The sequence below is a fragment of the Aquarana catesbeiana genome, linkage group LG01 (genome assembly GCF_042186555.1).
Source record: "Aquarana catesbeiana isolate 2022-GZ linkage group LG01, ASM4218655v1, whole genome shotgun sequence".
In the NCBI taxonomy this organism is placed as follows: Eukaryota; Metazoa; Chordata; class Amphibia; order Anura; family Ranidae; genus Aquarana; species Aquarana catesbeiana.
Window position 1 is genome coordinate 533,971,339 of NC_133324.1, and position 13,762 is coordinate 533,985,100.

General features: G+C 44.0%; 1 protein-coding gene across 2 annotated transcripts in view; it reads left to right on the top strand.

Moving 5' to 3' along the window:
• The window catches only part of CHAF1A (chromatin assembly factor 1 subunit A), a 693,562-nt gene that overhangs the window by 358,960 nt on the left and 320,840 nt on the right, over positions 1–13,762 (top strand). For both annotated transcript variants that reach the window (XM_073594763.1, XM_073594760.1), the window contains exon 10: positions 1,068–1,172. In XM_073594763.1, the coding sequence (XP_073450864.1) occupies positions 1,068–1,172 (105 nt within the window). The remainder of the gene's footprint in view (positions 1–1,067; positions 1,173–13,762) is intronic.

Below are 13,762 nucleotides of genomic sequence, written 5' to 3' on the forward strand. Positions count from 1 at the left end.
CCCTCTCCTCTGTGCCCACCAGTGCGCCCTCTCCTCTGTGCCCACCAGTGCGCCCTCTCCTCTGTGCCCACCAGTGCGCCCTCTCCTCTGTGCCCACCAGTGCGCCCTCTCCTCTGTGCCCACCAGTGCGGCCTCCTCTGTGCCCACCAGTGCGGCCTCCTCTGTGCCCACCAGTGCGGCCTCCTCTGTGCCCACCAGTGCGGCCTTATCTGAGCGGAGATCTCCAGCTGTGACAGATCTTATATGTGAAACACTGATCGCCATAATGTCCCGCCTCCTGGACCGACATGCGGGACATTATGGCAATCGGTGTTTCACATACAAGATCTGTCACAGCCAGAGGTCTCCGCTCTGTCATCCGGCTGATGTCTGTTAACGATCCCAGCTCTGCAGTGAGAGATGGCGGGAGGGAGCATGGATTGGGGGTGGTTCCTCCATGGGGGGCAAAGACCCGGGGTCTATGAGACCCCCTCCGCCCACTACAGCAAGCAGGGACGGAAGTACATCCCTGCTCGCTTTAGAGAACCACTAGTGGAAGTGCCAAGACCACTGTCTGAGGATACAGAAGGAATAGCAGCCAGCAATCTTAAACCCCATACACACTATTTGATTTTCTGTAGATTTCTGTCTTCAGATTGACCCAAACCATATGAGGTCAAACCTTAAGAGTTCCAATTTGTATGCAATCGGGCAGACCCTTGCACTGCATGGTTTTGGTAAATCTGCAGAAAATCTAATAGTGTGTATGGGGTCTAACAAACGGGAAACCACTGGAGATTAACAGCTTTTCTGCAAAATCATCAGGCTGCTACAGAGGAACTACAGAGCTCAGAAGAAGATGGATGGCATAGTTGGTAAAGGTAGATCAGCAACAAGGATATGGAAAAAAGTTTTTCCGGAGTTCTGCTTTAAAGAAAAGACTAATAAAATGTATATCTGAGGCCACTTACTTTGTAAAATTTAAATTTTTCATGGTGGTGTATGATCCGCTTAAAACATTCTTTGATGCGTTGTATAAATGTTTAGTCTGATTGTCTTTCTTTTATGTTCTATGTTTGCGTTTTCAGGATGAGGATGATGAAGATCCCAAGGAAGAGGATGAGGATGATGATGATGGATTCTTTGTTCCACATGGTTACTTGTCAGAGGATGAAGGGGGTGTTTCTGATGAGGTGAAGCCTTACTGTCAACTAGTCTCTGAAAAGAGTAGCTTTTTGCATTATATGTTAACTTTAGTAAATTGTACTCTTATAGTAAAAAAAGTGCCCCTTTCACAATTTATTTATTTATTTTTTTAACAGAAATGTTTTAGACAAATCAGCATTACAGTACAAAGTGATATAGTGCATTCTGTGGTATACAAGTATGGATAGGAAAAACCACCTTCATCCGGCAGTCATCTTTTAGCTAATGTTCCAGAAGTGCATGTGTCATAAGTACCAGTTACATACGATCATTGTAGCATGTCGGCATTAGTGAAACTATACATACATTATGTAGATATGACATTCATGAGAGCGGTGGGGGGTGTAACAAAGAGGGGAGTGGCCGGGGGGGGGGGGGCAAATCAGGGGGCAGTTGATAAAATTTCTTCATCAACTGGTATGGTCTAAGTCATAATTAGCGGGAGGGGTGGGGGTCAAAGCTATCAGAGGCATCTATCCAGGAAGACCAGATTTTATCAAGCTTCCCTGGACATTGTCTACTTTCGTAAGTCAGTTTATACAGGGGGAGTACCGAGGTCACCGATCGCCTCCACGAAGCAAAAGTGTAGGAGGGTCTTCAAGCTTCCATTTCAATAAGATTTCACGTCTAGCATAATATAATGAGAAGGTAAGACACAATTTACAATACCTGTCCCCCGCTACGTCTTCCAAATGGCTTAGTAATAGCGTCTGTGAGTCAACCCGTACATTAGATCCGGTCACATCACTCAGTGTAGAGGCCACTGCCGTCTAGTAAGGTTGGAGTTTGGGACAGGACCAGACCATGTGCCAAAAGGTACCCACCGCTTGTTTGCATCTTTGACAGTTGGGGTCCCTTGCACGCCAGCCTCTGTGGGGTGAAGTAGGCCCTGTGTAGGAACTTAAATTGTATAAACCTGTTCTTTGCGGCGATCATAGAGGGAATGTATGAGGTTAGACATTCCTCCCACTCCTCCTTGCCCAGGAATGGGATATCTGCCCTCCATTTTTCCCAGGATTTGGTTAATTTGGTATCATATTCTACTTTGAGCTATAGGTATAAGGTCGAGAGAGGTCTCCCCATTGCACTAAAGATAAAGAGACGCTCAATGGAGTCCGATTCCAAGGTCGGGGAGTTGGGCCACAAAGGTGTGCCTCAGCTGCCAGTATCTGAACTGAAAAGAGATCGGAAGTACATATGTTCATCTCAGTTCCTGGAAAGTCATAAGCCTACCCTCATGAACTATGTTTTAGGGTAGTGATTCCCTTTTTCGCCCACAGAGAAGGGTATGGGATGCTGTATAGGTGGGAGATCATAGGATTACCCCATAAGGGCGTATGTGGGGAGATGTGGTTGGGCCTGCCATAAATCTTCCTAGCCTCCTGCCAGATCCTCACTGTAGTTATCAGTGTTGTCATAGATAAGCTATCCCTGAGTCCATGGAACGGCAGATTGCTCAGGGCTGCAAATGAGCCTAGGATGGTTCACAATTTATTTTAATATAAAACTCACTTTCTTGTGCTTTGAGGGACACAACTATTCATGTTTGTGACCAACATATGGGTTATACCTGCCACCCGTTTGAGATAATACACTAAGCACAAAATACTTATGGCGATGCCTCAGGGATCAAGACACCACCTCCAACCAATCCTGCTCATTTTCACTTGGTCTCCTAAAGGTTTTGCTTCACTAAATTCTTCAAGCAACAGCCCTAGGTAGGTAGATTAGGCTAGATCAGCGGTCTCCAAACTATGGCCCGGGGGCCGGATGCAGCTGTTTGCCTTTTATCTGGCCCTTGGGGCGTTATTCCATCCACTGATACCAAAAATGTGGTATAATTCCGCCCACGGACACCAACCATGTGGCAGAATTTCTTCAACTGATACCAAGGATAGGACACTTTTCCTTCCACTGACACCAGCATTGAGGCACCGTCCCTCCCAGTGAGGCACTATTCCTCCCACTGACACCAACAAAAGGGCACAATTCCTCTCGCAGACACGGATGATGGGACAGAATTCATTCCTTGGCACAAATGATGGGGCACTATTGTTTCCACTGACATCAATGATGGGGCATTGTTTACTCCAACTTGACGGTAGGACATTTTTTACCCCCGCTGGCCCTCCTGAAGTCTGAAGGACCGCAAGCCAGCCTTTTTATTTAGAAAGTTTGGAGACCCCTGGGCTAGATCCTGATATTCTGGTCAGCCACCAAGCACTGGTTTCCCCAATTTGTATAATATGTAATGCAGATCACCTTTCCCACCAGGGTTGGTACCCCTGCTGATGCTAAAATCAGTTGCTTCCTCTGAAAATGGTGGAGCCAGCCTTCTATTTCTTTCCTGTGCGGACAACTGACCCTGCCATCCCAGATTTAAACAAGCATCTTACTGCTGACAAAGTTTGAGACTTAGAGGCTGTTTCTACTTTCGCAGGCCCAGCTCACCAAGTTAAGCATATCTGATGAAACAAGGCAGAGATCTATACGTTATAATGTACCATGGGAATCAGACTGGCATGAGTATTCCCATACATTCGCATGTCTCCATCTCCAGGCCTCCACTAGATCAAATTGGGTAAGGAAGGATCCCAGGGGGGGTAGCATAGAACATCTAAATCTATCCATAGAGTTGTCTAGGACTGTTATAGTCCACAGCTATTATTAAGGGGCCTTCAGCAATCTCCAGTATTGTGCCCATCACCCTTTCAAAAAATTTTTTGGTAAAAGGCAGTGAGACATAGATGCTAGTCACTGTATAGGGTTTACCAAGAAGTTCCAGCATGCGGGTCACAAAGCAGCCGTTAGGGTCAAGTTTAATAGTGATTGGTGCTGATTTGGCGATAAGGATGGAAGTCCCTCGGGCGTATGTGGAGTGAAGGACATACTATTTTTGCTCTTTTAAGGGCCATAACCCTGGAGATGGGTTTCCTGGAGAAGGATTACATGCGGTTTGTGCCGTGCCAAATATTCAACATCATAGAGCGTTTTACTTTAGAGTTAAGCCCCCTAACATTCCACGAAATCAGGCGTAGGCCGGCCATGTGTAAGTACTAGTCAGACATGAGTGCCCACCTCTCGCGATGCCCCAGAGTCAACCAAACCTTGCAACTCTGTGCATCCCGAGAGGCGGGGGCAAACCCAGATATATACATGTGACATTGTGCGTCTATTCAATAATACCCGAGTATCCTGATGGCTTTCCAGGCCTGTGAACCTGCAAACAAATGGTGTAGGATAAAAGTCGTTTAATAACAAAGAAAAAATTCCCGAACCCTCCCGGCTCCCACACCCAAAGACATGAGAGCTTTGTTCCCAGAACTAAAACCGCAAAGCAGGGGGGTCTTGAAGCTGTAAGCTACCGTCCATGCCCACATATTGGACTGGATAATTAGTAGCCCGGCCATAGCAGAATACTCTCCAAATTGGTAGGAGGATGTCCACAAGTTAAACCGACATGGCAATGGTGGGGACAGTCATCCATGAGGGATATTGGTAGTGTGTTCCTCTTCTGAGTGTTACCAAGTGTCCCAACCTTCCTGTAGGTAGGGAGGTGTTAGTATGGGCATGGAGGGGGAACACACTTAACCCCTTGATCGCCCCCTAGTGTTAACCTCTTCCCTGCCAGTGTCATTTTTACATTGATCAGTGGACTCATCAATGTAATGATGTCACTGGTCCCCAAAAAGTGTAATTTGGGGTCAGATTTGTCTGCTGCAATGTCGCAGTCCTGCTAAAAATCACAGATCACTGCCATTAGTAGTAAAAACTGTTAAAAAAAAAAGTCCCTAAATCTATCCCCTATTTTGTAGACGCGATAACCTTTGCGCAAACCAATCAATATACGCCTATTGTGTTTTTTTTTTTTTACTAAAAATATGTAGAATGTATATCAGCCTAAACTGATGAATAAATGTAGTTTTAAAAAAAAAATTTTATGGATATGTATTATAGCAAAAAAAAAAATTTTTTTTCAAAATTGTCGCTCTTTGTTTAACCACTTCAGCCCCGGAAGGATTTACCCCCTTCCTGACCAAAGCACTTTTTACAATTTGGCACTGCGTCGCTTTAACTGCTAATTGCGCGGTCATGCAATGCTGTACCCAAACGAAATTTGCGTCCTTTTCTTCCCACAAATAGAGCTTTCTTTTGATGGTATTTGATCACCTCTGCGGTTTTTATTTTTTGCGCTATAAACAGAAAAAGACCGAAAATTTTGAAAAAAAAAATATTTTCTACTTTTTGTTATAAAAAAAATCCAATAAACTCAATTTTAGTCATACATTTAGGCTAAAATGTATTCGGTCACGTGTCTTTGGTAGAAAAAATGACAATAAGCGTATATTGGTTTGCGCAAAAGTTATAGCGTCTACAAACTAGGGTACATTTTCTGGAATTTACACAGCTTTTAGTTTGACTGCCTATGTAATTTCTTAAAGTGCAAAAATGGCAGGGCAGTACAAAACCCCCCATCCCCACCCCCCCCCCCCCCATGACCCCATTTTGGAAAGTAGACCCCCCAAGGAAATTGCTAAGAGGCATGTTGAGCCCATTGAATATTAATTTTTTAGTCCCAAGTGATTGACGACAAAAAAAAAAAATTTACAAAAAGTTGTCACTAAATGATATATTGCTCACACAGGCCATGGACATATGTGGAATTGCACCCCAAAATACATTTAGCTGCTTCTCCTGAGTATGGGGATACCACATGTGTGGGACTTTTTGGGAGCCTAGCCGCGTACGGGACCCCAAAAACCAAGCACCGCCTTCAGGCTTTCGAAGGGCTTAAATTTTTGATTTCACTCTTCACTGCCTATCACAGTTTCGGAGGCCATGGAATGCCCAGGTGGCACAACCCCCCCCCCCATGACCCCATTTTGGAAAGTAGACACCCCAAGCTATTTGCTGAGGCATGGTGAGTATTTTGCAGCTCTGATTTGTTTTTGAAAATGAAGAAAGACAAGAAAAAAAAAATTTTGTGACAAAGTGAGGTCTGCAAAATACTCACTATACCTCTGAGCAAATAGCTTGGGGTGTCTACTTTCCAAAATAGGGTCAATTGGGGGGGGTTTGTGCCACCTGGGCATTCCATGGCCTCCGAAACTGTGATAGGCAGTGAAGAGTGAAATCAAAAATTTACGCCCTTAGAAAGCCTGAAGGCGGTGCTTGGTTTTTGGGGTCCCGTACGCGGCTAGACTCCCAAAAAATCCCACACATGTGGTATCCCCGTACTCAGGAGAAGCAACAATGTATTTTGGGGTGTAATTTCACATATTCCCATGGCATGTTTGAGCAATATATCATTTAGTGACAACTTTGTGCAAAAAAAAAAAAAAAAAACATTGTCTTTTTCCCGCAACTTGTGTCACAATATAAAATATTCCATGGACTCGAGATGCCTCTCAGCAAATAGCTTGGGGTGTCTACTTTCCAAAATGGGGTCATTTGGGGGGGTTTTGAACTGTCCTGGCATTTTATGCACAACATTTAGAAGCTTATGTCACACATCACCCACTCTTCTAACCACTTGAAGACAAAGCCCTTTCTGACACTTTTTGTTTACATTGAAAAAAAAATTTTTTTTTTTTGCAAGAAAATTACTTTGAACCCCCAAACATTATATATATTTTTTAAAGCAAATGCCCTACAGATTAAAATGGTGGGTGTTTCATTTTTTTTTTTTCACACAGTATTGGTGCAGCGATTTTTCAAACGCATGTTTTTGGGAAAAACACACTTTTCAAAAAAATTTTAATGCACTAAAACACACTATATTGCCAAAATGTTTGATGAAATAAAAAAGATGATCTTAGGCCGAGTACATGGATACCAAACATGACATGCTTTAAAATTGCACACACACGTGTAGTGACAAACTACATTTTTAAAAGCCTTTACAGGTTACCACTTTAGATTTACAGAGGAGATCTACTGCTAAAATTACTGCCCTTGATCTGATCTTCGCGGTGATACCTCACATGCATGGTGCAAAAGACCGGCGCTTGCGTTCACCTTTGCGCGAGAGCAGGGGGGGGCAGGGGTACTTTTTTTTTTTTTTTTTTTTGCTTTTTTATCTTATTTTTAAACTGTTCCTTTCATTTTTATTTTTTTTAAATCATTTTTATTATCTCAGGGAATGTAAATATCCCCTATGATAGCAATAGGTAGTGACAGGTACTTTTTTAAAAAAAAAAATTGGGGTCTATTAGACCCTAGATCTCTCCTCTGCCCTCAAAGCATCTGACCACACCAAGATCGGTGTGATAATGCTTTCCCAATTTCCCAATGGCGCTGTTTACATTCTGCGAAATCTAAGTCATGAAATGCTCGTAGCTTCCGGTTTCTTAGGCCATAGAGATGTTTGGAGCCACTCTGATCTCTGATCAGCTCTATGGTCAGTTGGCTGAATCACCGGCTGCATTCTCAGGTTGCCTGTTGGGACAGGAGCGCCAGAGAAAAACATGGAAGATGGTGGTGGGGGGGCATTCCCTCCCACTGCTTGTAAAAGCAGTCTAGAGGCTAATTAGCCGCTAGGATTGCTTTTACATGAAAGCCGACCGCTGGCTGAAAAGAATGATACCAAGATGATACCTAAACCTGCAGGCATCATTCTGGTATAACCAAAGTCGTGAATGGTGTTTTTGAAGACAAAAAAAGGTTAACAATAAAACACAGTAAACAGTAAAGTATATAAAATTGCATACCTGAAAAGCAAACATGATAAAACATAATAACAAAACATTGCAGAATAGAATACAGTAAAAAAGAGCAGAACAATAGAGAGAATAGAGAGAGAGAACAATAAAACGACGACTATTTTTTAATTTTTTTTTTTTACACTTTTTTTAATAACTAACTTTTATAACTGTAACCGGTTCCAGGTTCGGGTCTCTCAAAATGCGGTGGCATCTTTGGAGACCCTGTGTTAGTGTACCTAGTCTGTGCAATGCTGTACGCTAATACTCAACTAGTGTATGGTAGCGTTCAAAACATTCACCAATGCAAAGACCAGGATTGTCAGCATAGGAGGCACAATAATAGCGGGTGTCATGTCTATATCCGCGCTTGCTGCAGACACGACATCTTTTTTGGGGGGGTTCGTTGGGTAGGGGTACTCGGGAGGACAAAGAAAATGCCTCTCATGCAGCTGACTGCATTTGGTTGGGGATGTGAATGGGGGAAGTACGGGTGCTGCAGAAGTGGTGGGTTCCCAATTCGGATTGGCGAATGCTGCAGAAAGGGCACTATGGGCACGACGGGCCTGTGTTTGTCTTCTTCTTTGTGGCAGTGGGACACTATTTGTGCTTGCCACCTCACCAGCTTGAACTGCGCTTATGAGACTCGCCACGTCACCAAGTGTTACTGCAGTGCTGGTTTGACAATGACCGAGGTGTACTAGGCCGCTGGTGCTTGCCAGTTCACCAAAACGCTACCAAAAAAACTGTTAGCGATCGCAGGGATCAGGCCTAACTCTGCGAACGCTGCAGTTATGTGTGTTTAGTGTTTTGTAAGTGACAGTGATTGATCGATGCTGCACTTGGGTGGGCTGGGCTGGGCGGAGGGGCAAAACACAGTTGCTAGCAGGTATTTGGACTGATCCTGCTAACACTGCATTTTTGGGAACCCTAAACTGCTGGGGACGCTAGTATAGAGTTGATCGGATAAGATATTGATCCGTTCAGATACTATACCACTAAGGGAGGTGTACGGTGCGTGCGTGGGTGTTAGCGCTGCTGGCACTAACCTGATGCTGCCTGGGGCTGGTGCTTGCCAGTTCACCAAAACGCTACCAAAAAAACTGTTAGCGATCGCAGGGATCACGCTTGACTCTGCGAACGCTGCAGTTATGTGTGTTTATTGTTTTGTAAGTGACAGTGATCGATCGATACTGCACTTGGCTGGGCTGGGTGGAGGGGCAAAATGCAGTTGCTATCAGGTATCTGGGCTGATCCCGCTAACACTGCGTTTTTGGGAGCCCTAAACTGCTGGGGACGCTAGTATAGATCTGATTAAGAAAATTAAGAAAAGTAACAACAAAACACCACGTGTCTTCACTCTTCATGCAATAGCGCACATCTACCACCGGGTAAAGGGCCTGCTTACCTCAATTATTATGAGAACACATTCATCAATATTATCCCACTATTTCTGTTAATTAGGGATAACCACTCCTCGATTTACACAGGGCAACTGTCTCATCCACTTGCCGAAGCACTCCAAGGGCTCAGCTCGCATATCATACAGGGCAGAAAGGCACAGACCTAGTGTTACTCTGTTTTGCTACTTTATTCAAAACATCCCGCACATATTTTCTTAACAGATAAAAATGCAAATAGTCTCCTGGCAGCTTCCTTTTTTCTTAATTTTGGATGATATTTTTTTTTTTTTTTTTATATGTATATAAAATTTTATTGAAGTATCTCAGTTACAGTAAGGAAGAGATATGCAAAAACAAAGCAACTTTATATATCACATTACTTAAACACATGCATAATAGAAAAAACAATCTTGATTACTTGCATGCATCTTTAAACAGCATCTATAATCAACCTACCCCCAACTATTGCTAGAGGTGAAGATTGTCTAAACTGTATATCATACATCTCAAGAGTAGGCAGTTTACAAAGGTGTCCTGCGAACCAGCATGGACAGTGTAGAAAAAAGGCGAACCAATAGAAATTTACATGTGAAGGTTCTTCAAGTTTAGTAGGGTAATAATGAAATAATTATGTAGTATACAATCACAATTCGTCTTATCCAAGTGCATATCTCCATGTGCCTGGTGACACCTCCAGTGGCAATCAGAAGTCTGAGGGAGCCATCTTTTAAGTTCAGAGGGTGTTGTGTACCATTGTGTCAGCCCTTTTTATAGGAGGTCTCAGGCTAATGAATGCTGATAGAGCACTTATGCACCAGGATACAAGCATTTTCCCATTGGGAATCCGTAAATTTGAAGAGCTGGTGTTCTGAATCCAAGAATACATCTGGAAGGTGGTTTTATCAGTGTCTTCCCCTTTATGGCAAAGACACTCAAAGGGTGTAAACGGTCTTAAAAGGTCTATTTTCAGAGAATGAGAGGAGAAGTAGTTATGCATTTGTCTATAGGACCAAGGTGTGCAACTGACTGGGCCAGTAGGGCTCTTAAGTCTGTCATATGTCAAGATCCATCTCTTACACAATGTAATGCTAGTAAAGGAGATTTTTCATCTAGTTTGAACTGCAATGCAGAGATTCGACCTGGTGGGAAGTTAGAGGCCCTGGAGAGGTAGAAAAATGTGTGGCGAATGACCTCCTGAAAGGCGGCTAACATAGCTCCAATAGTTGGGTGACGCTTAAGACTTGACGGGCATTTTGACCATCCTATCCAAGGGGAATAGGTCAGGTGTCATAGTAGTGGTTTCTTACAATTGGACCCAATCTTTAACACTATGACAATGCCAATCAACTATCCAAGCCAATTGCGCAGCTAGGTAATTGTGAAAATTGGAAAACCCAACCCTCAGTTTGCAAATAACGTATGCTTATGCAAGGCCTTTTTTTTCCCCATCCAGAGAAATTTTCTCAACGGCAGACAATTACTTAAAAAAGCTTGGAGGGGGGGCGTGGCCGGGATGTGAGAAGAGATGGATGTGTACAGCCTGAGCTCCTGCCATCCGTGATTATCTGCCTGCATCCTGTTTTTTTCCAAGCCATCCTGCTCAGCAAATACCTTCCTCCTATCTGGGGGGCTCCCCCGGTTCTTCTTCCGATGAACGGTTAGCGCAAATCAGCAAAGAAGGCAGCTACTTCCATCTCCTAGATTCCGCTGCCGAATACACACGCAGCGGCCATCTTGCCTGTTTCGCTATCATCCCCAGCCTCTGTAGCAGCACAGACGGATTCTTGGATGGCGGTGCTCGAGGCCTCGGATCCGGAGGGGTCACCGATGACCATGAGGGGGTCACCGGAGCTGCTGGGGGAAAGGTCCACCGCAACGATCCTGGTGGCCATTGTGGACAGTAAGTCATCTGTGAAAGGAAAAATTAGACACCCTAACGATTGCATGTGGGCTGATAAGACAGGATATGGACAGATTCAGGGGCTGCTTAACAGAGGCTGAGCAGCCCATTTCTGCAGTGGAGGACACGGCTGCCTCCACCGCACAAACGGTGGTGGAGTTGCAGCAGCAAGTCAAAACCCTAATGGCCGTTGGGAGGACGCCGGGAACCGCCTCAGGCGTGATAATGTCCGGGTGGTTGGGCTTCCTGTGGGTGAGAAGGGCGCTAACCCTGTGGAATTTGCAGAGGCCTTCTTCAAAGAGCTCCTTGGCTTACAACGCCTATCCCCTGTATATGTCGTGGAGCGAGCACACAGGGTGCCCACTGGTTGGAGACCTGCAGGTGCATGGCCATGTGCGTTTCTTGTTAGCCTGTTGAATTTCAGGGATAGGGATTTGATCCTGGCAATGGCCCGCAAGCACCCGGAATTGAAATATGCAAATGCTGTCATCCATTTGTACCCTAATTTCTCTCCAGACCTGCAGATAAAACTACGCTCCTTCAGATATCCGCAGACGACTGAGAGAAAAAGGTCTGGTCTACAGCATGCTTTATCCTAGCCTAAAGGTAATTCATCGTGGATCTGCAAAGTTCTTTGAATTTCCGGCAGAAGCGGTTGAGTGGCTGGACTCGATTGCCTAATGCTATGATCTGACCGTGGGTTCTGTAATATTGGAGAATGTGGACCAAAACTGTAAGATACTTGCCTCCATACAGTGATGATGCTGGAAGTAGTGGTTCCTGCTGTTGCAATCCTCTGGAATTTTGTTATCCCAAGATTCTTGCTTCCCTGGTTGACTGCAATATGTGACAGACTTTGAGACTTGCCATCCGTTCACTGCAGGAGCTTCAGGTACTGTTCTGAATGTTTTGACCTACCCACACATCTTATCAAAAGAGAAGTCCTAATTCTGAAGTACCTCAAACAGGGTGACTCTGTAGGTACTTAATAACAATTTGTGCCATCGTCCCCAACAATGTAATTGTAAATGTATGAAAGCTAAGAAACGGGACTTTAAGGGCACAACGGTATTAAACTACGAAAAAGTAAATATTGTTTTGGAAATTTTATTAAAGTACAAAAAGACAAAAAACAAACATGGAAGTTTAAAAACAAATCTGGCTAGACATAGAACCTAGTTTTATACACCATATGGATCCTATCCTGCAAGCTTGTATAAGCTCTAATGAGATTATAAATAAACAATCCAAACACTTATTCCAAATGAAGGAGAATAAACTTCCCCAAACATGGAGCGGTGGAAGAATATAGAGCTATGATGCTATGATTGAAAAGATGCTGCAGGTCTGGTGATCCAAGGTGAGATGCTCTCTAATTGCTCAACATGTTTCACGTTGACAAAAAACGATTCTTCAGGAGCTAGAGATTCTATTAAAAATACATAAAAACAAAATATCACAATGACAATAATTATAACTGTTATCCAAAAGTAAATTTCAAGGAAAAGGGGGTATACATATATAGAAATATCTGTATTGGAAATGCAACCCCCCCTTGTAGTGATCTATGGGAGAGACCCTATAAAAGATTATAGTCTCTAAAGGAAGAACAGCACAACCAGGTGGTCTGGGTCAGCCAATCCAAGAGACATAAGAGGCGTTACTGGTATAAGATAAAAAAGGTAAGTGATAAAGGGTAAGTTCCAAATGAAAACTATAAAATTGTATGATCGTGTACGATCTTCAATTATTCAGGCCATGTTACAAATATAAGGGAGTCATGAAAAAGTAAAAGGGGAGGGGGGAAAAGGGGAAGAAGGGGAAGGAGGGAAAGGGGGAGGCTAGGGAGGGAGATTGAATGAATCAAAACAAGTTGGGGTCTATATACTAACATACATAAAATATATACCAAGGGTAATTCGCTTACCAATTAGGTATGGTAAATATAGATGCTACCAATATTCCTCTTCACCGTGAATACCCAATGTTATTTGCACCTGGGAGGTTCCTGGCTCCGACCGCTGCTTTCCTGATTCAACTCAGACATTATTACCTTCGATCGTTTTGCGATCTATTGTTTACTCTTTTTTTATTGGTAGCATCTATATTTACCATACCCCTCCCTCCCTTCCCCTTTTCCCCCTCCCTCCCCTCCCCTTTTCCCCCTCCCTCCCTCCCTTTCCCTCCCCCCCCCCCCCCCCCTTCCTCCCTCCCTTCCCCTCCCCCCCCTCCCTTCCCCTTTCCCCCCCTCCCTCCCTCCCTCCCTCCCTCACTTCCCCCCCCCCACCCTCCCTCCCTCCCTCCCTTTACTTTTTCATGACTCCCTTATATTTGTAACATGGCCTGAATAATTGATCGTACACGATCATACAAATTTTATAGTTTTCATTTGGAACTTACCCATTATCACTTACCTTTTTTATCTTAATCCAGTAACGCCTCTTATGTCTCTTGGATTGGCTGACCCAGACCACCTGGTTGTGCTGTTCTTCCTTTGGAGACTATAATCTTTTATAGGGTCTCTCCCATAGATCACTACAAGGGGGGTTGCATTTCCAATACAGATATTTCTG